Genomic DNA, 25,835 nt, shown 5'->3' with positions numbered 1-25,835 from the left:
AGATTAAGAATGTTTTCTTTAAATGACTGTAGTAGCCTACAATTTTCAAATGGAAATTTTTCCCATCATATTGATTTGTAGCTGAAGGAGTTTGATAGGTTTCACCACAGTATGCAGAAAGCAGTTAAACATTGTTTCTGCGAAAACCAACAGCTTCAGAATTTTGTTCAAGACTGTGAAACAACAGCTGCACAAATCCCATTGAAATTCAATGAAAATTGACCTCTTAGCCCTGTAAGTTGCTTGAAAAGCTCATTTATAGAACTTCCAGAAGTAGCTTTACACACAATTAGTATTTCCTACCAAACATTCCTCATACAACTTCACATAGTGCTATTTTGGGAGAAAAAGAAAAAAAAAGAAAAAGAAGAACATTGCTAACACAGTGTTACTGATGTGGAAAAGTGTTTCAGCCCTTCTGAAAACTGCTTCAGCCCTTTTCTTATCTGTATTTGTCTTCCTGATGTCCTACGCCTCAGTTGAGCTATCTGTGGTGCTCGCATCAACAAAGAATGAAACCTCGGTCTAGTTTATCCTTCTATCATCTCAACTCCACCTCCAGCCTCATCCCTTATTTTATCTTGTGCCCTTCCAAAAAGTAACTGAGCTTCTGCAGTTCTTAGGAGCATTAAAGAAGCCATGCAAGTTTCCTTTATCAGAGGGGAATGTTTGGATGGAGAGCTGGCTAGTCAGGATCCCACTCACATTGCTCCACATTAGCTTCATGCTCAGCACATCACAGCTGGCATAACACCAGCAGCTGGATATGAGGCTGCCCCAGCATCTCCAAGCTGTCCTTGTGTCTAACTCAGGAAGATGGACATGGGTTATATCATTAATATGCTTTCATATAAACCAAAGGAAAGATGTGCCACTCCTTTCTCCCTCTAATACTTGTCAAGCTCATCCAGACGTTGACTCCTACACAAGCACACTACACTTTGCTGTTGATGCCCATCTGTCAGGCTTTAGCAGTGCTTGGCATTGACCATCTGACAGAGGCCAGGTCAGTGAGCAAGCACTGACTGCGTGTGGCCCCTTTCTACCCTTGCTGGCATACCAGTAAGCTAACACAGCCTCTAACACCTTGTTTCCGCAGTGGCATTATCTGTGTGTTTCCAGACAAGGCCTAAGCTGGGCTGTCAGAAAGGAAAACTTAATTATTTGCTGCCTGTCTCCTGCACAAGGTTTTGCATGAAAACCATGGGATTTTATTCTTCTTGCTGGAGGGAACAGGATGGGGGAAAATGAAGTGCTTAGAAACCCTTTTCTTTCCCAATCATGCTGTGTCTGTCCAATTTAGTCATTCTCTGTGTACACTCACTGGGAGAAAAATCGCAACAATAACAACAACAACAACAACAATAATACTACCTTAATGAAATACTGTAAAGGGAAATTAATTAGTAATCATTACAGTACCCTTTCTGTGTGTTCACTAAACTGCAGAGGAAGCACTCATGTCTGTGTGCTCGTGGCAGGTGAGTAATGGGAGCTCAGCCTCCTCTCAATATATAACTACCACAAACTTCAGAATTTGTAAGGAGAAAAATATAAAGCATTCAGTTGGGTTTTTTTTCTCTCTGTCCCTTTGTATATATATCCTCATATATGCGGAGACTCCATAATTAATATTTCTGTAATATTTGTAACACAAATATAACCCATCCTGCCCCAAAAGATAAATAGAACTGTAGCTCAGCAGAAATGCTTTCAAAGGCTTTCTTCTCTGCCTTTGAACACATCTTTGGCACTCAAGTCCTTGGAAGAGGGACATTCGCAAGTCTGGGTCTGAGGCTTTATCTGGTGTGTGCTCTGTCTTTTAGGATCGGTGTGATCGCATGTCACTGCACTCATCAAATCAGCTCTGCTGTGTTTATGCATTTATTGTATAACTGATTCAAACTCAGCTCCTTGTATTGACAGGAGATTGGCATTGTTGGCATTGGGGTGTCTTGCCTATAATAATGCTCACAGTTTGCCTAGTCTAGCCAAGAAAACACTGAATAAGACATCTACTGCTTGAGTCCTGCCTTCCTTGCTTCAGTATGAAGAAACCCTGACATTTTATGTTGGAGCAAGAATCTATCCTAATGTCTTTGTCTAAAATTCCCTCTCCCTCCAATGACGTGCAATGTGTTTCAATCCATGTGATTGCCTTTGTCCTATCTGAGGAGGGACTGGACTTCAGCAACACTGCAAAAACGTAATGCATTTTGAGAGTACTACACTAAAAGCAGAAGAAATAAGCTTGAAAAGCACTTTGAAATGTAAGCAATTACATAAAAGGTCGGCCATTACTGTTACTGCTTTATTAGTCATTATTGTTGATAATGATGCAAATGCTTGCCCGGCTTCAAAAAGGTCATCCTTTCTGCTGTGATTCAATCCCATTTTCAGGACTAAATTTTTTATCCCTCCAACTCTGTGTTGATTAACTTTGAGTCTGCTCGGGAAGCAAGACTAATTCATTCCATCGGACTTTCAGTCCAGGTAACCTCAACAGTTTTTAAACTCATAGACCAATTTAACCAAATGTGACAGAGGGCCAAAGATGTCCAAGGCAGAAATTTCCCGTGGGCAGGAAGGTGGATGGAAAAGACCTTATTAATGTTCCCAGTTGAGGGAAAGGTTACAGTGTGAGCATAACTGCTATTATGCAATAGAAAGTCCTTTTAGGTGCTCAGCCTTAAGCCATGAATCTGTAGAAAACCGGGTCTCACTGGATCTTGTCTTCAAACACTTCTTTGTTATTCTCTCTTGATAGCAAACCCAATAACCTCCTAAGTAAAGATTTGAATTGTAGATGACAATATAGCCTGTGCTAGCATGTAAAATTAAACCTTGGTATTATTCATAGCTCACCAAGCCTACAGGGTGCGGTATGGCTTTACTTGAAAGCTGCCAAGTTTTCCTTGTGGTGGTACGTCTGTTGCCCTGTCTTCTTGAGCAGCAATAGAGGCGTTCTGAATACAGATGGTTAGTTTGTTAATGTTGTCTTCACTCTTTCTGAGTACCTCCCAGTCCTCAGCTCAAATCAGTTTCTTTCTGCTTTGCCCTCCCAGTCCTCGGCTCAAATCAGTTTCTTTCTGCTTTGCCCCATCATCATCTACTCTTTAACATGCTTGGCACATGGTTTATGTTCTTGCCTGTTACCCAAACAATGCCAACTACCCCCTATGACAAGTTCTTCTGCCTGTAAAGACATACGTGTTGGATCCAACTGCAGAAGGAAGTTTTACATAACAAAACCAGAAATAATTTCTTAAGCTCCTCTGGAAATTGGTTAGCAACAAAGAGATTTTTTTTCTCTAGAGGTGTAGTGTTCAAAGTCCAGATCAGTCCTTTCCCCACATATCCCTCCCCTCCCTGCTGACTTCAGTTCGCGAAGCATGAGACATTTTAATTCTGTGTGCTGGGAACTGACTGTGGAGCAGCCAAACTCACTTGTCTCTGCCCTCTCCATTTCAGAGGTGACTAAAATTTGCTGAAATTACACCTAAACCGAAAAGGTCCAGCAAATATTAATTTGTATTTTATAGGAAATTAGGTTGGACTCATTTTTTCGTATCTAGTTATAGTCTTAAAAATGTCACAGCCCCAAAGTTTGTAGACACAGCACACTCTAAACATAGAGGGGAGAACGATTTCAGAAAGTAATTTCACACATTGTGTGTAACCCCTGTGTGTCTGCACCGAAAGGCTTAGGAAAGTGTTTCTGTGCTTCCAGTCAACCAGCTAAAACCCCTTCGACTCCAGGACTCCCCCAATAAACTGCCTGTACATCCTTTAAGGACACCCTATGTTCACTGAAATTATTCACCAGACATTTTAGAAGAATGAATAAATGTGAGAAAATCATGACCTCCTCATGGACGATTACCAGGGGAGGGGGAGGGCCTGCAGAATTGATCAGACTCATTACTCACTGTCACTGAAAGCAATTCACCTGGCTCTGCTCCCAAGCCTGCCCGTGTAAATCACATCCCTCACAACCCGAAGGAGCCTCATTCGCCAAACAAGTTGAGCTGCGGCAGCAGCGCCTGGATAATGGCTTCGGCTCTGTCACAGTTTCAGCTCTAAATCAGGACATCCAAATGACACTAAATGTCTACTTTTAGGGGATAGCTAATTGGCAAGGGAAGGGTTTCCCAGAGAGCCACAGCGTGGTCACTGGCAATTTATCCCCTACCCATTGCCATCAGCAACATGAGATACCACTTCCTTGAGCCCAGGGTTATTCAGCCATTGTGGCACATAAACTAACGATGGAAATTAATATACATTAAAAAAAAAAATAAGAAAAAAGGCTGAAGTTCCTGTAATTCTAAGGGGGCCGTAGCACTGGGTTTCTTTGAGAGCTTGGCCATGCAGCGATGGGCTCTTGCAATCTGGACCCGCGGCACTAGATGGCAAAACAGCGTCAGTTTTGGCAGCGCAGCCCGGGCTGGTGCTTCCCGGTCCGCACGGGCCCCCCAAACCAGGCCCTTGTGGGTGCAGCCCGCCCTTTGGCATCCCGCAGAAAGTGGCTGGGCATCCTTCTGTCCGTTCTCCTGACCTCCTCCAGCCTCCAAACCACAGCAGTACCCTGTGACCACAGAGATTGTGCCTAAGAGCTTGGGTGCAGCTCTTGAGTGCCATCAGAGAGGAGACCATAAAGTCTGGTATGGATGTATAGGTCGCTGTTTTTCTTATAGCTGCTGCTGGCATTAGTGGTTTGCTCTGCAGTTGCCCTCAGGAGCTCTAGATCCTGTGCAAGATGAGCAGTCCTCACTCTGAAAGAGATTACCCAGCAACTGAGTGTGAAACTTTCCTCATCTACTTATTGAACAAAAAGAGATTTACATTTAATAGTCCCATGAGTAAACACATCTCCTTTCAATTTTATGTCAGTCTATGCATTGTCGGGTTTACTATGTGAGGGAAGCTACCACCTATGCAGTCAAGCAGCAAGGCAGATTTTTTAGGAGTCTGTTTTCCCTTTTCCTTGTGTGCAGACAGTATCTATTTATGCTAAAAGATGAAAGGTGAAGTCTCCAGGATCCAGGTTTGGATCAAATAACTAAAATCTTTGAGGTCTAAGTCAAAACCACTGATCTCTGGGCAGGCTGGTAGGTTACCTTTATATTTTTCCATAAGGCAGTTAAGGTTATGGTCATGTCAATAAACTCACCCTCACGACTTCAACACTATAGCTTATCCCATTTTAGGGATAACCTCTGTTCCCACACCAGATCTACTGTTAGACCCAAAGAATCAATATAAGTTGGAGACTGTAGCTTTTACAGCTTCATCTGAAGGTGGTACCCAAACTGCTCTGCTCTTTGAATGCTTGAGTACGCAAGGAGCTGACAGCAGAACGCTGCTCCTCTCCCCTACAAAAGCAGGTCACTGTGACTTGCTTTTATACACTGAGAGTGTATAAGGCTCTGGATGCTAATGGTCATGATGCGACCCCCTTGGAGACGTCCAACATGTGGTCCCCTTCCTTGGGAACGGGTGAGCCCATATTTGCTGAAGCATGACTTCCAAAACAGAGCTTTCACTCAGAAGGGTTACCAGAAGCTTTGAGCTATATCCCTGCCTTTAATTTTTCTTCTCCATTCTTGCAATATTCAATCCCTCTTCCCTGCCTGGTGACAGTCTCAAAATGACCTTCCCCTAGGAAGCTCAGCATAACTCTTCAGCAAACGACAGGGCCCTACTGAGTCCTAAACTTTGCACAAGGGGATAAAAAGGCAGCAGTAAGCCTGAGTGGGCAGTGCACACACACTAACTGAAGGGTGTTTTCAGAGCTGAAAGAAGCTATGACAGTTGCCAAGTCCAGATTATTTCCACCTCTGGGACAGGACAGAGCTAACATGACTAACATAACTCTTGCTTTCTGCTGGTGTGGTCTTTTAGCAAGTAAGATGTATTATGCTTATCCTTGGCTATTTAAATAACACTGTCTCGCTCTGTATGAACCAATGTATAATACGAATGAAGAAAAAAGGAAAAAAAAAGAATCTATGGATCATGAAGCAAGTGGGAATGGATAATCAATTTTTATCACTAATATTGTGGGTAAGAGCAGTAACTCTGACTGAGTTATGAAAATCTCTTCTCTCAGCAGATGTGTCTTTCCTTTCCAGCCTCATTTCAGCCCAGAAATAACAGAAAATACTGTTGAATTAAACATATTAAAACAAAGGTGTGTTTTCATTGTCTATCATATTTATTTTTAAACGTAGGAATGTGAAATTCCCACAGGTGGGCTGGCTGCGGGAGGCACAATAACGATGGACTAGAAAAGCCTTTCAGCTTTACAAACATGGGTTCAAATCAAGCTTAAGTAAGTGACAAGCAAAATGGGGCTATTTATTTCAATCTAGGTCTGTTTGGCTATTGCAAAAACTCTGCACAACAGCATCTTGGTGCTTAAAGGGACCCTATCAGCTGAAAGATAATGCTTCTGCTGGAGAGCATTTGCAGTGTTATTTGTAACAATTGCGATTACTGGGCCAGTTGAGATTACTCATGCTGAAAGACACCAGAGAGTAAATTTACCTCTCCCCATTTTGGGAGGGATGTTTATTTTGCACTTTTGGCAGTGCTTTCTGCCAGACCTGTGCCCCAAATCTCCTTTCCAGTTACATAGACATGATGCATGTGTGCACGTCAGGCTGGGAAACGTGTTCTCCTTGAGACTGTCTGCCAAAGATTCACATGGAATCAGAAATCCTCTGATGACCAGGAACCAACCTGCCATGCAAGCGATAAGGTCTGCCTGATTCTCCTTTCTGCTGGTACACTCATCTGCCCAGCAGCAGACCTGGAAATCAGCTGAAGAGCTTTGCCTGCCAGGCCTGCAGAGGTTGTAGAAGAGGACAGAGTTGCCCTCGAGTCACATTATGCAGCACATGTCCATCTCTGGGAGGGGGGGTTTACAATGTGAGTGCTGACGAATCTGGTCCTGGGTCAGGAAGCTTGTGGGGGAAGAGATGATCTTTTTCTGCCTTGCTGTGCACGTGAGTAATTTTGTGTCATTTAGATCTCACCTTTGGTTAAAGTCTGGTACACGCAGAAGTGAAAAACCTGGTCTTTAGTTCATAACAGTCAAGGACAGGTTGCACGAGGCACTGCGAAGGAGAGGAGAGCTTTACGCAAAATAAAATACAATTGTTGGGCTGTAAAATCTCCTGAGAGGCCTCACAGTCACGGGCATTCCTTGGAACTCTTCATAATTTCATTTTGAAAGACACAAGATACAAAAAGGAGGGAGAACACATAAACAGTGTGGGATGGATCATGGTGCAGAGGTCCCTGATCTAGTCCCAGGCAAGCTGGCACCCCTGCTCAATATAGTGCAGTGCCATGCCATGACACGAGCTAGCATCCCAAAAGCAGTCAAGCCCTCCTACCGCAGTGGCTCACACTGTAACATCAAGGGTGAAGCTCCATGCTGATGCAGCTGTGTTGCTCCCCATTGCAGAGACATGTCAAGTCCAACCAAGGAGGAGGGTCCTTGCGATCTGCTCGTGCAAGAAGGCCCCAACAGGTTCTTGATGCAAATGTGGTGGCCAAGGTATGTGTTACCTTGCAGCTGAGAGTAAATAAGGAGTCAGGGTGTGCCTTGCCTGAGGGGTAGCACGAGTATAGCTGTAAGTGGGGCATGCTCACAACTGCACCATGAGCTTGCAAGATCAGACCTTAAGGACCCTATTTCAAAACACCTCAGTGTCCACCATCATGTCATAAGTCACGTCCAAGAGTCTCAGGAACAAGCACGGGGAGCTCTATTTAAATCCTGGCCTTCGCTGCAACTGCCTAACGCCTGAATCTCTGGCACAAGGTGACTGGCTCAGGACTGTAACAGGAGTCAATAAGCCAGGGTTAAAATGCAAGAGTAGAGTTTGTTGCTCCCACATTGCTATTTCATCTTTCTGACCCTGGCTCCCTGTGCACCTCTCCTCCTGCCATTTAAAGCCACAGCAAGACTCTGTGGAAGGGGGACTAGTGTCAGAAATTCAGCATCACCAAATGTGAATTTGAATGATTTTGTAGTTCTAGGTTAATAAACTGCGTACCATCATAGGAGAACTGAATGATGCATTACTCTGGTTGCTATAGTGGACTTTTTTTGTAGCCATCTACGTAAAACGTGCAGTTCAGAAAGATTCTCATTAGTCCTACATTTCCAGATTCACATTTTTAATTAAATAGTATTTTCTTTCTTTTGTTTCTTAAATGGGCATGCAGTGCTGTTTAAATCTCAAGGACCTCCATGACTGGAACATCTCGAGACATCACAGCTGCAAAGCTCCACTCATGCTGCAGAGAGGAAAATAAGAGAATATTGAAAGAGCATAACTTAAACCAGGCAAGCTCTCTGCACAATTACATGGAAAAGACATCCATTTGAAGTCTCTCCATAGCGACCCGGCTTCAACATTGTCTGAAGATTATGTTCATCCCTAATTTAGTGAGGTTATTTATCAGTTTAGGGGAGAAATGGAGCAAAACCCTGTCCATTGATCCTGGGAGAACTAAGATGAGTATAAAAAAAATGCTGGTGGTACTGTCTCCAGCGTAGGATGGAGTAGTAGTATGTGGTACGTACAGAATCACAGAATCACAGAATCACAGAATCCCAAGGGTTGGAAGGGACCTAAAAAGATCATCTAGTCCAACCCCCCTGCAAGAGCAGGGTAACCTACAGTACATCACCTTCTTATGCATGCAAGGACATTGGATTCCTAATGCTGTTATGAAAATTACCTTAAAGCACATACAATAATATGTTTTACAGATATATATATTCTGGTAGTTTCCTTGATGCTGTGGAAATACAATACCTAGTGATAGAAAAGACCCCTTTAGGTGCCTCAGGCTGCTGAATGCTGCACGTGTCTCCTCTGAACCTACCATTTACCCTAGTTTGAGGCAAGGAACATAGTTCAGGGCTTTTTACTGCCTTTCCTAGGTGCAACGCAGGCACAATGAGTACAGGGAGACTGCTGAGCATCCTTCAGTAGCATCCTTCTGCTTGGAAGCTGAAGAGGATCTGGCTTTTGTTCTGAACCCCACCCAGCCCTTCACCACACAGTAGTGATGGGGGAGCATGGCGGCTTGTCTGTCCGCTCCCATTTCTTCCTGCAGGCACCACACTATATATCCCACACGAGCCTGACCACAGCTTTCAGAAACATCCAATAAATCAACAGTTAAAAGGGAAGAGTAGACATGGGGAGCAGGTGCTTATTATCTGTGCATCTCTGGAGAAGAATAACCCACAGTGTATTTCCATGCCCATTTGAAATGGAATACGACCATGACCCTGCAAGTGGCTCTGCTTGAATTGTTCCTGGCATCGTGTTTTACTCCTAATATTTTCATTGTCTGCCTCCATCAGTTTTACCTCCCACTGTAGCATTAATTTTGTATGTGAATATGGAGGCTGTGCTTTAAATAATACAGCATATGCTTTCTATTTGCCACGTAGAATAATATTTTTTTGGCTGATTTATGTTCCACCTGGACAAAATTATTTTTTATGATGGGTTTATTTCATTTGCTCCCACATCCCCAAATGGGAGGAAAAAAATGAGGAATCTTGTAAACCACCAATAATGATGGACACTGAAATCTGCTTTGAAATAAAATTTTACTGCAAAAACAGATTCTCTCCAGCCATGTAAATGAAAAAATGCTGTTGTAATAATTTCAAGCTTGCAAACGCATGGTACTACAGGAGAGAGTAATCTTCAGGCTCTTGTATCATCCCTTACACAATGCTGGGAGCATGGAGAAATTCACTGACAGCTATAAGCTATTGCAGTAGAACAAAATTACACATATGGCTGGAGCATGGATTTAATTTAGCTCTTTTCAGAACTTCAACAAGAAACAAAGCCAGGACAAAACCCAGTGGTCTTTCGATTTGCAGATTTGCCACAGAACATCACAGGCTAAGCTGCCAAATCTACCTCATTTCCAGTTCTCGCAAGGCCTGCGGAAGATGCTACTTGCCATTGGAACAAGTTAGTACCAAACAGGTAATTCGAGTTTCAGTATCTATAATAAAAAAGTCTGATGTACCTTGTTTTGTGTTTTACAGCCCCAGAAAAGACTGGCAGTATTTTTATATCAATCTTTCACCTACAGAAATTCTCATTATGAACAGATTTATTATTAAAACAAAAAAGCCATATGCAATCCTCAGCACAACTTTCTTCTAATTTTGACTTCCAGCTTTTGGTGCTTCAGTAAAGCAACTAAATATTAATCATCCAAATCCATAATAGTCATAGCAGTCAGAAAGCTCTCTTTCTATTTTTGGTTGTTATAGTTCATCTTTAACCGTGCAACATCTGCCAGCCAAACCCACATTCTAATAGGAGTGCATATAATAAGGACACATAACGCCTCTATGTCAACTCTGAACTGCAGAGCTGGGGAAAGTGGGATATTCTTTCGGAGCAGCTTCCCTTTTAATACTGAATATAACAAGAAGAGGTAGAATTTCCACAGGGAAAACCCTGCTGCTTCTAGTCCCACCCCATAACTCCCCAACAGATGGTGGAAATCAAATCTAATGTCTCCCCTTTGGCACCTTCTGGCAGCAACCAGAAGACTTGTTCCCATGCAGGCCCTCTCCTCCCCACAAAAAGCTCTGCTCCAGCCCCTCATCCTACCATGTCCCCAATTCTCGCTCCACCACCTAGCATGGAAAGCTTCAGTGAAGGTACGCCACCTTTGTTCTGCTCCATCTTCTTCTCTTTCTGAGCACTGAGAGCTCAACAGCAAGCTAGGCACTGAAAATCAGGTCACTGGTTTAACACGAGGAAATATAATCTATAGGATGAAAGTGTACTGTATTTGTTTCACCATCATGCCAGCCCCAGGCCTTTCAGACAAAACCAGAGCTCCCGTTCTTCCACAAACTCTTCTGGATGAAGGCAGCTCCTGAAGGAATCGCAAGCCTGCAGATCGGGAAGGGAAAGCAAAACAGTATAAAAAAGCTACAGTAGATGGTGCTAGACAGGTGCGGAAGACAACAGCTAGTCATTTGAGGATACCTGCAAGATTTACCCCTAAGCTAAGCGGTTTAGAAAATGTGCAATTTAGATTTATCAGTTCAGAAGGGAGATTCAGATAAAAACAGTTGAGCTGGTGAGATTAGTAAATGCAGAACCCCATGCTGAGATGATGCTCACCTTACTACACGTGCTGATGAAAGGGAAATAGGGCATGGGTACCACCCCAGCTGCACCCCGAGAGTCACAGGGAAGCAAGGTGCAGTGAGGCAACGGGAAGTGAAGAATCAAGTCACAGACGGAGACTTTCCTTCACCCAGGATCTTCTCTCAAGAGGCTTAGGGGGCACCTTTCCCACATTTTGGGATAGGGAGCAAAGAAGCAGCAGGAACGCTGCAGGTTTTGGTCAGAGTGGGCAGAGCAGGTCAGTATTTCTTGATGTAAGCCCTGGCATATCAAACCAGTAATGTCACAGAAAGGTGGTCCTGTGTATTTAATTTTATCAGGCGGAAGAACTCTGATATATGCTGCATTCAGCTCACCGCTCCCGTGCAGATTTACTCAGCGTTTTAGCATGCGCGCTGCCTCGCTGACAGAGATTAAAGGCTCTCCTCAGAGCCCCAGGTATTATGCTCAAATGTATAAATCAGAGCTTAATATATAATATTTATCCATAAAAATATATCATGGTGGCATTCATTTGGGTATCTGCATATTAAATACGGTTACAGAAAGTCACGAGTTTACTGAGGATTATTTTGCTATGCCAGTAAAGTCTCGTGCCATCCTAACAGGTATTATTTTCTGCCCCAAAGAGGAAGGGGCAGATTCTGGTAAGGCTGTTCATGACCCCGCATGTGCCCCAGCCACGTAGTGCTGTGCCAGGAACCTGCTCCCAGACCAGCCCAGGGCTCTGGCTCACCAGCACTGGCCAGGCAGGGCAGGGATCACAGTGGAGATGACACAGCGAGCCTCTAAAGGAGAAAATTGCATGATGTATTACCACTCAGGAGCACCCACCAGAGAGCTGTTTAGAGTGAGATTACAGTCTCGGAGGAGACACTCATGCCTCTCGGTCACAGGGTTACTACGATGATGCAGTCGCAAGCTTGTATGCGGGAAGAAGAAGAGATTTAAATGATGGCCAGAAAGACAAGCTGGATCAAACCTCCACAAACTCTGTGCAGATTAACCCAGATTCCTGACTCTCCTGCTCTGAGGTACTTGAAATTAGCCAAATTGATTCTTTTCCCTTGAACAAAAGAAGGAAAATGGGAGAGGATGAAGTTTAAACTTTGGCTGCAAGTTTACAAGCAGCATTTTAGACTGCAGCAATACAAAGCTCCCCAAAATAAGAGTTTGTGCAGTCCAAAGGTCTTGATTCTACTCACACCAGTTCTATATTAGCATGGCTATATGGATTTCTCTGCAATTGCTGCTGACTTACAGAGATGCAAGGGAGAGAAAATCAGACTCAGTCACAGTCTTTCCCCTTCATCCTCTTCATATTCAAAGTCTTTTTTTTATTTTCCCCTTGTAAATTCCTATTACTAACACAGGAGGAAAAAAAAAAAATCCCTGGGATCCCTGGCACATCCTTGGAGTGGCTGCAGCCTCATCGTGGATGACTAGACAACCACCACTGTGCCACATAATGAGGAGCACACATGCTGCACCAGGAGATACTAATGAGGGAGCTACAGCCCCCTTAGCCCTCTCCAGTAAATCCGTGTCTGCAAGCCATGTTTTATTTATCAGGCTTATTATGGCAGCACTAAGGAGTCATTTGAAAAGGGCCGCTGTTGTCCCAGGCACTGCACAGTGCCTGCTCCGAAGAGCTTCCAGGGGAGATGGATGAGGCTGGCAAAAGGTAGGGGAGAGGGATGCTACACACATACCATGTGAACAACGCCATGGCAGCATTTATCCCACTGGCTCCTATTTGGGGGGGGGGGGGGGGGGGGGGTGTTCAGCCTGTTTTGACCCCTGGTGTTAGCTGAGCAGTTCTTGGGAGGGATCCCAGGCCCTGGTGAACAGATTGAAGCTGAACTTGCAATGATTTCCAGGAACGCTGCTAAGAAAGTGAGGGCTTTGCAGGCCTGGAGAGACTTGAGTGCAACCTGCAGAGCCCAGAGAGGCTTCACAGGAGCCTCTTGAGACAGTCACCTCCCTGCCCAGCACTGCTCCCTGCTCCTGCTCCCAGCAGAGCTCCTGTTGGACTCCCATGCTTTCACCACACAGACGAAACACTGCTGCTCTGCACCAAGGCATGCCGCTGCAGCGCCCTGGTTGTGCTGCTGCTGGCGGCGTGCGGTCTCACTCACATCTGCATGTGTGCCAGAGGGAAAGGGGATTTACGATCCCTGCCCCCTTCTCCAAACATCCTCTTCCTGACCCCCCTTATGCCTTCCCAGGGGATTCTCTTCACTTTGGAGAATCACCCCTCTCACAGAGGACCAATATAAAGAGGAGTGAAAGGCAGCTAAATGAAAGATAGAAGAGAGATGAGTAAATCTTTGTAAAACATATACTGCAGGTCTCAGCAGGACTCTGACAAATTGGTCTGCATTCCTTTAACATATTAGATTTCCACTTAGCCTGTTCATTAGCAAGTTAAGCTACAAGGGTTGATTACATGAAACTTATGAAGAGGCATCAATTAAGACGATAAATTCACATAACATTCCTTCTGGATGAGAAACGACGTGTTTCCTTGGTTCAGCATTTGGTACAACTGGACTCAGTTTCAGAAAGAGAAAGAAGAAGAGAGAAGTGTTAAATGCATGCATCTGTACTGTCACCCCAAATGATGGAAGCAGTTCACAAGTTTGAAGAAAAATGCGTGTCAGATAGGAATAGAAGGAAACAACTCTCAGTTTCCAAGGCTGAACTCTAAACTGCCATGTCACATCGACAACAAATTAAAAGAGGAAGTGAAATTCCCAAGAGATGTTGCTCTTACAAGGCCGGCCCAAATGGTGTTCCCAGGCTGCGGAATGCAACACTAAATATTTGCACATATTTATCACTTTTCGCCCACACAATATCTCATCTTATTTTGCAAACACTGTGCAGCAGAACAACTTTCTAACCGCCAAAGTGTAGCCATCGCTGGTCTGCAATGTGCCAGTGGCACCTATTTTGTGCCAGCATGCGTCCTGGGAAAACTGTTAACAAAGGCGGTTTGTTATCCTGTTGCCACCGAAGAGAGAATTTAGACAGGCCTTGCAGATGGTATGCAAACCCACACGAGCTGACAGAATCATCTGTCTTTTCTTGGAAAATACTGAGCAGCTGCTGATGTCGCAGGAGGAGATGGGCCACCAGCAGTATTGTTTCTGCAGCGAGCCTTTGTAGCACCAGCCTTAGTGATACTGCAACTTAATACTGATGTGTATCTAAGTTAACTAGTTAATACTGGTAATAGCTCTGTAACGGTAGCAGATAAATAGTAATAGCGATAGTTCACCCCTGATACTCTTGAGGAGTCAGGTACAGAAAGAAGGCCCTCATCCAGAAAGTGCTGAATACCACCAGCCCTCATTCATTTCAGGGAAAATGAAAGGCTTTTAGCTAATATAGTAACATAGATGTGACTCCTCCTTTCCTGAGTAGCAGCACCAAATCTGTTCAAGTGGAAAGTCTTTTTTACCCCCACACTGCTGGGCTCATAGTCGGTAGCACTGCATCCGTTGAGGTGCTTCCGTCATTCTGGTTTCCTTATCCAGGACCCTGTGCTGGGTGAAGGTGAACGTTTATCTTCCTGGCCTGGCAGACAGCAAATATGCAAGCTTCCTTATTGCTCAGGACACAAGAAAAGGGGTTTCCAGCTGATTCCACTTCCAGGCACTGCAAGTCCATGATAACCAGATCATTCTGAAGAGGAAATATTTTAAATAAATGCTGCTTGCACATAAAAGTTTGTGCCTCAAATGGGATCATCTTTTCTTAAGAGGAGGGGGAGAAAGAAAAGTGCTGCTCCTTTTTCTCTTGTGAGCACAGCCACTGCAATTCCACACCACCCGAGTTCGAAATACATGCTCCTTTATTTCGTTCCAACCAAAGAGCAATCAAACCTACTCAGGCTTGTGTTAATGATATACATTATACATACCAGAGACATTTACACTGCATATCAAAATCGATCAGAACATAAGGAAGTTAAAAAAAAATAAAAGACGATTGCCTTATGCTGTGAAGTTTGACTTGAGCATGATCTCTCCCAGCCTAATGGCTCAGACACATGCCAGCACAGGCTCCAGTGCTGCATTAGCGCTGCACTGAAATGAGGTAACACTCACAGTCAGAGGTGGGCGCAGACCGTACTAAAGGACATTCTGGGAAGAGGGCAGGTGGGGGTGAAATTACTTTATGCTCAGGTCGTAACTTGTGTAGTATCATCACACTGAAGACACAAACGCTTCCTCATCTGGTGCTTTTGCTACAGCCACATGCTTCCCATGTCTTCAGGCTGCAGCTCCAGGCTGCTTTATTTCTGTCACATTCTCCTCCTCCCCCAACAGTACGTTGTAACCACAGGTAAAGTCTTCAGGTTTCATTTGTTTGGATTTTTTTTTTTTAATCTTTTTAATCTGGACAGGAAAATTGGATAATGAACCAATTCTTCTTGTTCCTCAAGATTTATCTCTTTTTCTGATTTACTGAATGCTCAGCACACACTGTATTTCAATTAAAGGCAGCAAAATTGTTAATGGTGTATTAATGACACACTACATCTATATATATGTATGTGTGGCCAATTTTCTGGCCTGGTGAGATGATTATTTTTCCCCCCATAGTTAATTATCTGCGAACAGATGATAGTTTTTACCAGCCCGTATCTCTTGCTACTGCTTCACCACAAGCATTGGCAGCCCCCGAGCTGCTCACGGAGGGCGCCCGGCCGAAATCCCCTGGCTCACGCCGCCGGTTTGCACCCCAGTGCTGAGGGAGCAGGCCTACTCCTCCCTCCGGGCTGCGGTCTGGCCCCGGGAGGCTGAAGCAGCCGGCCGGGAGCGCACCGCCAGCCAGCCCGGGCGGGACGGCATGCCGAACCGCGGGCACGCACTGGGGAAGCGCAGGCGGAGCCGGCTTTATTCGATATGCCGGGCAGGCTTCGCCTATCCGCCCAGGCCGGCGCTAACCCCGCGGCCAGGCGCCGCCCAGCGCCCTGGAGGCCGCGGCCTCCCCCGGCACCGCGCAAGCCCCGGCCACCCGCCTCCGCCTGTTGGTTGATCCGTTGCCACGGCAACGGGCTCACACCCCCCCCGCGCCCCCCCAGCCGTTCAGCCCCACGTGACCCACGGCAGCTCTCCCCGCCAGCTCGCCTGTTACCAGGGCCGCGCGAGCCGGCGGGCTGCGCTGCGTGGGAAGCGGCTTCTTCTTTCCGATTGGCGGCTGCCCGAGCTCGCTGATTGGCAGGGGGCGGGGGAGCCCGGCCCGCCGATTGGCTGGGCCCGGAGGTGAGGCTGTGGGGTGATGCCGACCGCCCGGCGGCCGCTGCCGGGCGACCCTCCGCGGGCCGGGCCCGCACACAAAGGCCGCCCGGGGAAGGCTGGCCCGGCCCGGCCCGGCCCGGCCCGGGAGGGCCGCGGGGGAGCTGCCGCCGCCGCTCGGTGTGCTGCCGGCCGAGCAGCAGCACGCACCCGGCACCCTCCCCGCCGGTTCTCTCCCAGCTGCCGCCGGGTGCACGCGCGGCGGGGACTGTGGGCGGCGCGGCCGTCACGCTCGCCGTGCGCCCCGCAGCCAATGGGCGGCCTGCGCGAACGCGCGCAGCACGCGGGGCCCGCGTGTCCCCGCCGCCTGCCCTGTCAATCACTCCGCTCCCTGCCTCCCGCCCGCCCGGCCCGGCCCGGCCCCGCCTCCCGCCCGGCCGCGGAGGGGGTAACGGGGGCGGGGGGAGCCGGGGCGGTGATGGAGCGTTTGTCGGTGCCGGCGCCCCGCAGTGAGGGGGTCACCGGGCCCCGCTCTTGTGGTGGGGACGGGGCGCTGCCGCCGCAGCACGGGAACGGGAGCCCGGCTCCCCCCGGCGCCCACCGCGAGCACCAGACCCGCCCGCGGAGCAGGCTGCCGGCTGGGAGCACTGATACGGGCTGGGTTGTGTACCGGTGTGCCGCCAGCACGGCCAGTCCCGGCCCCCTCCCTCCCCCGCTGCGGGGCGAGGGGCGGAGACGGCGCGGCCGCCGCCTTTATCTGTGGTGGCTGCGCGGGGGGTGGCACTGGGGAACACCTTGTTTTAAGATGGGCGCTATAAATACGGCGCTGGGGATGGGAGCGCAGCCACGGGCGGCGGCGAACTGACGGCGTGGCCGAGAGCGGCTCCGGATCACGGTGGGTGCTCCCGCACCGTTTCCCTTTTCCCGTCGGTGCTTCTTCGCTCGGGGCCCGCTCGAGTTCCTGGGTACCGGCGTGGTGCCGGTGTGCTTTCCCCTTGGCCGGCCCCAGCACGGGGCACGCGTGGCTCCGCAGGAGCTGTGGATTTGGCGGTGGCTTTTGCGTTTTCACTCTTTCCGCACGGGGAAAGCCCGGGCTGCACCGGGCGCACCGGGAGGCTGACGGGGTTTGGGAGGGCGAGGATAAGGGACGGGGAGGGGAAGCCTGGAAACGGAGAGGGGGCCGAGGAGGGAGGCGGAGAGGGCACTGGCGGGAGGAGACGGGCCGGGAGAGGGAGGGAAGAAGGGAGGAAAAGCAGCCCCTAACCCTGGCGCCTGTTGCCTCCCAGCAGATCTGTGCTCGCCAGCAGCCGCCGAGCCAGCCCTAGCCAGCAGAGGAGGGCGGCCGGTGCCGGTAGCGAGAGGGAGGTCGCCGCTGGAGGAGCCCCGCGGTCCGAGCTGCCTGGCCTGGCCTCGCCTCGTCTCGCTCGTCCTCCGGCTCGACCACCGGCATGATGCAGATTTGCGACTCGTACAGCCAGAAGTACTCCCTCTTCAACGCCATGAACCGCTTCATCGGCGCCGTCAACAACATGGACCAGACCGTGATGGTGCCCAGCCTGCTGCGCGACGTGCCGCTGCTGCTGGAGGAGTTGGACGCGGCGGGCGCCGTCTGCCCGCAGCGGGAGGCCGCCCTGCCCACCGGAGACCCCGGCGCCTATTTCTCCCGCAGGGACATGTACAGCCATTACATGCTGCTCAAATCCATCCGCAACGACATCGAGTGGGGCGTGGTGCAGCCGCCGGCCGGCGAGGAGGCGGCCCGCAAGAAGGACAAGCTGGGCGGCGGCGGGCCCGCCGAGGAGGGCGAGGGGGAGGAGGACCTGGAGCAGCAGTTCCACTACCACCTCAGCGGACTCCACTCGGTCCTCTCCAAGCTCACCCGCAAGGCCAACGTCCTCACCAACAGATACAAGCAGGAGATCGGCTTCAGCAGCTGGGGGCAGTGAGTGCCGGCGGGGAGCGGGGGAAGGCGGCCACCGGACCACCGGCACCGGTACGTCGCTCCCCGGCGCCGCTGCTGCTGCTGCTGCCGGCGCGGTGGCGGGCGGTGCCCCGGGGCTGACGCTTCCCAGGACTGCAGCCGGTTTTCTACCAACGCACAAGCCAGAGAGAGAGATGCAAATTAATCAGTACTAGTTTATTAATTACCCCCCCACGTCCTTGTTTTTTATTGTATGGTCTGGGGCGAGTGGGTGCCGCTCCTCTCCGGGAGGGGAGGCCGCACCCGTACATGTACGAGGCAGTGGCGTAGCTGGCGGATAGGAGGCTCGAATGCAAGCCGATGAATATGACAAAACTGGCATAAAATTGCTTCTGCTATCCGGGAGGGAACCAAGTGGGCTGAGGAGCATCCCTCTGTGGCGGGATGGATGGCGGGTCACACGGTTGTACATGTGCTGGAGCTTATTTAATACTTTTTTACTCAGATGTAGAGTATATTCTAAAATAAATGCAAATGTATTAACTGAAAGTGACTTAAACTTTTTGGTATGATTTATGTTTGTTTCATTAAATGATATTTTTAACGTCTGGAATTCTTCTCTTCTTTTTCTGAACTAACTTCCAGAGCTGCCTTACTAGACACAGAAATCTGTGTATGTGCAAGAGAGCGGGTTTTGTGGCTTTTTTTTGTTGCTGTTTCCCAAAGGGAGCGATTATATAGTGGTGGTAACTCCACATATCTAAAATGGATGAATGACCATAGGAGCTGCACCATACACGGCCTGAGTTCTGGTAAGCTGTTCCCAGCTGGACAGTCCGGTTGCTCTGCATTAATGCTGGCATGAAGGTCAGTGCCCCTTTAACAAAATCTGAGAAGATCAAGTATGGTTACTCTGCAGGCGGCGATTCATGGAGGTTGGAGCAAAGCCAAGGAATGACTCTTGCTTTTTTGGGGAAGTATCTTAATGTACTGTGGGGAGGTCTTTTATGTCCTTCCGAATAGGTCTGGGATACTTGTCTCCCCCACCTCTTGAATGTCTTTCCTCTATAATCCTCCTTGGATACTAGAGATTAATTGGGTTTATATTACCCAAATTGTATTCAGTTCTTTTTCTCTGCTTTTTTTTTTCTTTTTCATTTGCTGAAGTAATATGCCTCAAAATTGGGTGTTTCTGTCATGTTGAAATACTAAAAGTGTACTTGCTGATGACAACAGAATGTGTGCATATCACAGAGCATAACCATTTAATAAATATATATGGCCTTCTATAACATATGATGTTTTCTTCTTGGGCATTGAATTGCCAAGTTTGTAGACATACTGAAATTTCACTTTGTATTGCCATCAAATTTAGGGCTTGTTTGGTTGTTTCGGTTTGTTGAGGGGTTTTTTGGGTTTTGTGTTTTTTTTTTTTTTTTGGTGTCTTTTTCCTTTTAAAAATGGAAGAATTATTCTTTCAGCTTTAAGGATATTTTGGTTAATTTGCTTTTCAGCCTAACTGTTACAACATTGTAGTAAAGCATAAGCTCTCCAGTCATGGTACTAATTGGCAGAGGTTTGTGTAGTTAGTCAGCCTCTATGTATGTTTAAAAGTGTGGATTTTTGGAGGGTTTTGCCTTCTAAGGTAAAGAAGTTTGTAAGGCTGGAAGATTTTTAGCTTGGAGATGCCTGTTCTCTTCGTAATGTTGTTAACTCCCTTACCCCTCCCCTCCTGGGAAGATGCCAGGAAAAAGTCAGGAACAAGGAGGGGATTACCCTGGTTTCCTAACATGTCCGCTCACCAGTCTTGCCGTAGTCTAATGCGAAAGATGCGGTGTTTTATGGTGAACGGTAAAGTTTTGCGCTCCGAAAGGAAAGAAAGAGAGGACATGTTCTGCTGCATGGATCCCTTCTGCCTTGCGCTCAGCCCTCTGGAAACTGCATTACAGACTCTACTCGGCAGTGCTGGTAAAACCTCAGAGGAAAGCAGCTAACACAGTTTCACCAGCGATCCTGTTGAACTCGCAGTTACTTCCTGGTATGGATTTAAACAATGCTGGTTTAAATATTGCACGAGAGACAATGTGGTGCTGGTTTAGGGTATTGAGTAACATCAGAAAAAGAGTATTACATTAGTGCAGTATTGCCATGAACGATGCATCCATTATTGTTTCATCTTAAAAACAAGAGATAAGTTTAGCGTTATTTGGCAGCAAAGGTGTAATTTCCTTACAAGTAAAGCTGTGGGTAACAGAGGAGGTAGGGTGATACCGTGACTCAAGGGTTTGCCTTGCCTGAGTTACTAATGTGCTGCTGCTGAACTGCGCATGGCTCCCATGTGGGGGCCCAGCCGCATGGCTCGTGCAGTCTGGGTAATCCCAGTTCAGCCATAGCAAAAAGAGCTGAGACTCGCAGGAGCAGAAAAGAGACACAGCCACCTCCCACCTGGGAGAAGCTTTAGAATTCCCCCTTTTCAAGGTCAAGGAGGAGGACTGAGGCTCTTGGGAACAGGAATGAGATCTTGATGCCAGGGAGGGAGGGGGAAAACAACCAATAAATACAGGAATGTATTTCCCATGCAAAGGATGTGGAAAAACAACTTAGCCTAAAAGTGGCAATTAAATAAATGCTAGTTCCTTATGTTGCAGCAAGCAAGGATGAGATTGCAGAGTCTTCATGCACTGATTTTGTATGTTAGGTGCTGAAATAGGAAAAATTCCCATAATGCAATTAGGTTTATTATTAAGAGTTATGTTTTCTTTTGAAGGACTGAATCATTTTAAGTGCTCCTGATTGGGCACAGAGTTCAGCAAACCTTTAGTCTGCTCTGGGACAGTGATTCTGACACTTGTAAGTGGTAATAACAAATGACATCAGTCTAAAGAAAAAGCATCTTTATGATGTCAAACACTTCGGTAAGTGGTCTTATTTCCAAGGCATGAATGAACAAAAAGACAAATTGCCAAACTACCATAACCATGTACAAAATGGAGAAATACATACATACACTGTGAGAAACAGTTGTCATTTGTAGCTCACCTAAATAAAATAGACTCAATAGACAGTAAGACATTAGAAGAGTAGTAAGTAATGAGATTCAGAACAGTTTGCACTTACAGATTGATTACAACAAAAAGGTATATTACAGCCAAGGAGGCTTAAGGACGTTGCTCATGAGATGCATCAGTTAATATATAAAAGTGCCCAGTGCATGTCATTACACTTTATGCGTCAACTCTTTTATTTTTGTGTATACAAAAGGAGAGCAGCAGGGGGAACAGCCAAGCTTTTGTCTCAAGGCCTGGCTGTATGTGTGTATATATAGATATATATATGTATAAAAATAAGGACACTGGGGGTGACTGTGAGTTCTGTGGGAAGAAAGCCTTTCAAAGCCTGCTTTGATCTGGATGGATGGCAGGTCTCTGCTGGATTATGTATGCATTTCAGGAATCCCATCTGCCTCTGGCACTATAAGGTTTTCTCCATTACCCTCCAGAAGTTGGCTGCCATATCCACTTCTGCCCAGAAGCAGATTAAAAGTCTGAAATCAGTATCTTGACACCCACTGGGTGCAGTCCCATGTGCTGGATGGGTTGTGTTTCTCCTTTGCCTCCTCAGCATACAAACCCCTTCTGCTGCTACAAAGGGCACAGCATGGTCAGTGCTTGGTGGAAAGCAGCAAGTAAGTCTGAGTCAGGCTAGGCTGCCAACTTCCTACTTTCCCTCTGAAAGTTTTTTCTTGCAGAAGGTTTAAAACATATCAAAATATCTGTGTTTTGTGGTTTATTTCCCTGCCCCCCCCCCCCCCCCCCCCCCCCCGGCTCTTGCACTGAGACACATGAGTCATCAGTAGATTGGCTTTGCTGAAAGATGCACTTACTGTCAGTGCCAGATGGAAGGTTACATTAGGATGTCATTACTATGGAGTTAAGCTCTGCACCCTGTTCTGCCAGGAGAGGAAAAAGGAAAGGGATAGTAATCTAGTAATCTTCTCTTCATGTCTGTGGGTTCTGTGGAAAAGTCTGCAGTGATTTTCTCACACAGACTTACTTCACAGAAGCACTGGGGGGGGGGGGGGGGGGGGGGTGTATGTGGAGAGAATGTCTGGAAATACTGCTTTTTCTGATTTATATCTTTAAACATTATATCTTTTTATTTTTATTATTTATATCTAGCTAACAGTGTGCTAGGTAGTACCTTCCAACGAGCTCAACGATCTCAGGTGATAATACACACGGGAAAAAGAGGAGTATGATGGGTTATAACCTGCCATAAAATCTGACGGGACTGCAAGCAAGGGGAGCGTTGCAAAAGCAGTTCCAGCTTCGCGTGTATTTTTCTCTTATTTGTTATTGTCACTGCTAAACAAGCAGAAATACCTGATGCATTGGTTCTAAATGTTGCAAAATAATTTTCCTTCCAGACCACAGACTTGCATGACAAGTTTGGGTCAAAATCAGTTTTAAGTTACAAACTGCTTTCCAAAAGGAAATTTGCACACAGGAGTGCAGTAATTGTGTATCTTTTTGTTGGTAGCCAACTACCAGAGTTGACACGCTTTATAAAAAGCAATATTCCTTCTCTGTTCAGACACACTCATGCTTATTTGACCTGGAGTCATAGGATGAGGAAAACACCTTCTAATTTTTGTGTTCTTGAATTTCGTTCTGGAAGAGTTGTCACAGAAAAAGCTTGGAAAGTTTAGAGAGAAAATAGGTGCCTCTGGATTAAATCACAAAACAGTGGATGAGCTTGCCTTATAATGTTTGTAAGGTTTGTCATAGCGTCAATTAAAGCATTGTATCTTTTTATCATGTTTATCTACATACATCTGATTCTGATATAATTCTTTCATTTTGTTCAAGCCTGTTATCAACTTTCGGTTACAAACAGGGTTGATGACCCATAGGCACAGACACACCCCTTAAGACTAGCTGAGCCTTTTCAAGTGCATCTCCCTTTTCATCTGCTTTTGAACTGAGAAGATGGGCAGAGTGCCTAAAGCTGTGATTCAGGGTATATCGCAGCAGCATGGCAATCCTCTTGCTGTGGGATTGCTGTTTGGCCATTGACTTATATGCTAGAGCGGGGAGAAGATGCAAGGTGAAGCTTTTCTTCGGGGATTTCCTCCTGATTGTGCTGTGGTGGAGAGGGAGAAAGTCAATAACCAACGTGGTTTTTCCATGTGTGCAAAGAAAGGGAAATGGTGGAGCATCCTTTCACCCCCCCTGAGCCAGAGGGCTGGTGCCCATACACAAAAGCTTTCCACCACACTCAGGGCACAAAAGATTTATTTGAGGTCTAAGTTAACAGCTTTCATGGTTTATCAAAACACCTGGGAGTTGACAGATTAAAGACTTGCCGAGTCAGCAGTCATCTGCCAACAAGCAGATGTTGCACGGATGGACGCTCTTTCAGTGTGAAGATTAGATATGTTGGATAGACTACACCCTTCCCGCTTTTTTATGGGTCTGTAGGAAGCCTGACCGGTCAGCTGGTTTCACTTATACCACACTTGGAGGAGATTTCACTGGAATCCAAGAATGATCTTTCTTTTTTTTTTTGCATACAAAGAAATAGTTCACAAGTATTTCAGTGTAAAATTCTTCTCCCTTCGTTTCTCTTGCAGGTAGGCGGTCTAAATGCAGATCCAAGGAAACACAAGGTCTCAATTAGACGTACCTCAACAAAAGCCGTTTTCCAAGGTTTAATATCTGTGCTTCTGCGATATTATATTTCACCTTACATTTGAAATGGCTTCCCCAGACCTGTCATCACAAAGAGGGGAATGAGCATCCTCCCCTGGAAGTCTGGAACTGAAATCTGGTTTTCTTCTGTTTTCAGGCAGATTAAGCAACCTACAGAACTTCCTGCACTCTGGATGTCCTGGTTTCGGCTGGGATGGAGGACACTGGACAAGTTAGTTTGCATTTTATTCTTATTATCAGACTATTTTGAAATGGGAATGCATGTACTTCTCATGGCACATACTTCTTGAGCCTGATATATGCTGTTAACTGAAGAGCTGAGCAGGCATGCGCTAACTAGTTAGAGTACACTGACAGGTACAGCGGAATTTGGCTTTTTTGCAGGGCTAGTTACAAACTTGCTCATATAGAGCACCAAAGGTAGAAGCCAACAAAGCCACCACCAACTCAACGCAGTTACCAAGTGAACAGCTACAGAGGAACCTGCTCCTGCAGCTGTGAAGAGCCCACACGAGGACAGTGGCACAGCCTTTCTTTAAGACAAAAGACTCTTTGTCTTTTAGCTCAAAGTATGAAGTCTATCTATGGACAGATGTTCTTATCCGAGTACCCAGCAGCAGGTAATAGGATGTCTCAAGACACCTACTTCTTGCTTTCCCACGTGTGCTGTCCATCACCTTCTTCTTATGTACTTTTCTTTATTCCCCGAAGGCCGTTTCTGGTACAGACTTGTCCCTGTGTCTTTCCATTTTCTCTGTCCCATCTTTCTGAGACTTTTCCTTCCTGAAACCAAGCTCATTTCCCCACCCAGTTGAGTCTCAGTTTTGAACTGAACTGTAATTGGTAATAGCAGAGTATTAGGTGATTTCATGATAAATCCTTGTTTGAATCATGTAATTAAACCTGGCTTCTTTTATTAATCTGTTATTTTTCATGCAGAGGCACTGCTTTTTCAAAATTGTTTCATATTGATGGCAATCACCAATCCATACTTTGTGAAATATCAGAGTGCCTAAATAGCTATGCTGAAAGCAGAGTCAACAATGCAGAAGGCTGGTTTCTGTTGCTAATGTGTGCTATGCTCATCTTTTGATGTGCCCTAATAATTGCTATTAGTATTAATTGTAGCGTCACACTCACACTGAGAGGAAAATACACCCTGTAGTGAGCCTGTATAGCAACAAGGAAAAGCAAGGGAGCTGGCAGATCATGGCCTTTGCATTTATGATGCTGACTTTTGTATTCAAGTAATGTAAAATTCAGGGTAATGCAAAAAATGCCTCATTTAAAGAAGTTGAGAAATCTGGTTTCAATAAAACAGTGTGTTTCAGCTTTGACTGATATTGTCAGTACAGGATTTAGCAAAGACTAAAACAATTCTTCATTTAGGTGAATGCAGACATATAAGTTTGATTTTTAAAACCCAGCTAAGAACACATGCACCATTTTCAAAGGGCTATGCATTTTAAAACCTGGAGGTGGCCATTTCATAGCATCACAGAATGGTTCCAGTTGGAAGGGACCTCAAAACTTACCCAGTTACAACCCCCTGCCACAGGCAGGGACACCTCACACTAGACCAGGTTGCTCAAAGCCCCTTCCAGCCTGGCCTTGAACACTGCCAGGGGTGGGACATCCACAGCTTCTCTGGGCACCCTGTTCACAGCACCAAGAGGGCTGGTCCCATCCTCTCCGCTGACCCCCACCCCTGGCCCTGTGGACTCCCTGTTTACATTGTGCTGGCACCAGT

General features: G+C 46.6%; 1 protein-coding gene and 1 long non-coding RNA gene across 2 annotated transcripts; both read left to right on the top strand.

The window, feature by feature from the left end:
• Nucleotides 1–16,900: 16,900 nt before the first annotated feature.
• On the top strand, nt 16,901–18,987 carry MID1IP1 (MID1 interacting protein 1). The gene is made up of 2 exons (XM_065677180.1): nt 16,901–17,348; nt 17,743–18,987. The coding sequence occupies exon 2, from the start codon at nt 17,902–17,904 to the stop codon at nt 18,397–18,399; it is 498 nt and encodes a 165-aa protein (XP_065533252.1). The 5' UTR covers nt 16,901–17,348; nt 17,743–17,901; the 3' UTR covers nt 18,400–18,987.
• A 912-nt stretch (nt 18,988–19,899) lies between these two features.
• Nucleotides 19,900–25,422, top strand: LOC136012630 (uncharacterized). Its single transcript, XR_010611863.1, has 3 exons — nt 19,900–20,412; nt 24,222–24,296; nt 24,470–25,422. It is a non-coding gene; the product is annotated as an uncharacterized LOC136012630 (long non-coding RNA).
• The last annotated feature ends 413 nt before the right edge of the window (nt 25,423–25,835 follow it).

The sequence above is a fragment of the Lathamus discolor genome, chromosome 4 (genome assembly GCF_037157495.1).
Source record: "Lathamus discolor isolate bLatDis1 chromosome 4, bLatDis1.hap1, whole genome shotgun sequence".
NCBI lineage: Eukaryota > Metazoa > Chordata > Aves > Psittaciformes > Psittacidae > Lathamus > Lathamus discolor.
Note: the sequence above shows the minus strand (reverse complement) of the source record. Positions and strands in the feature narration are given on the sequence as shown.

Coding starts and splice junctions, on each gene's coding strand:
- MID1IP1 (XM_065677180.1), top strand. CDS start 17,902: ATGATGCAGATTTGCGACTCGTACAGCCAGAAGTACTCCCTCTTCAAC.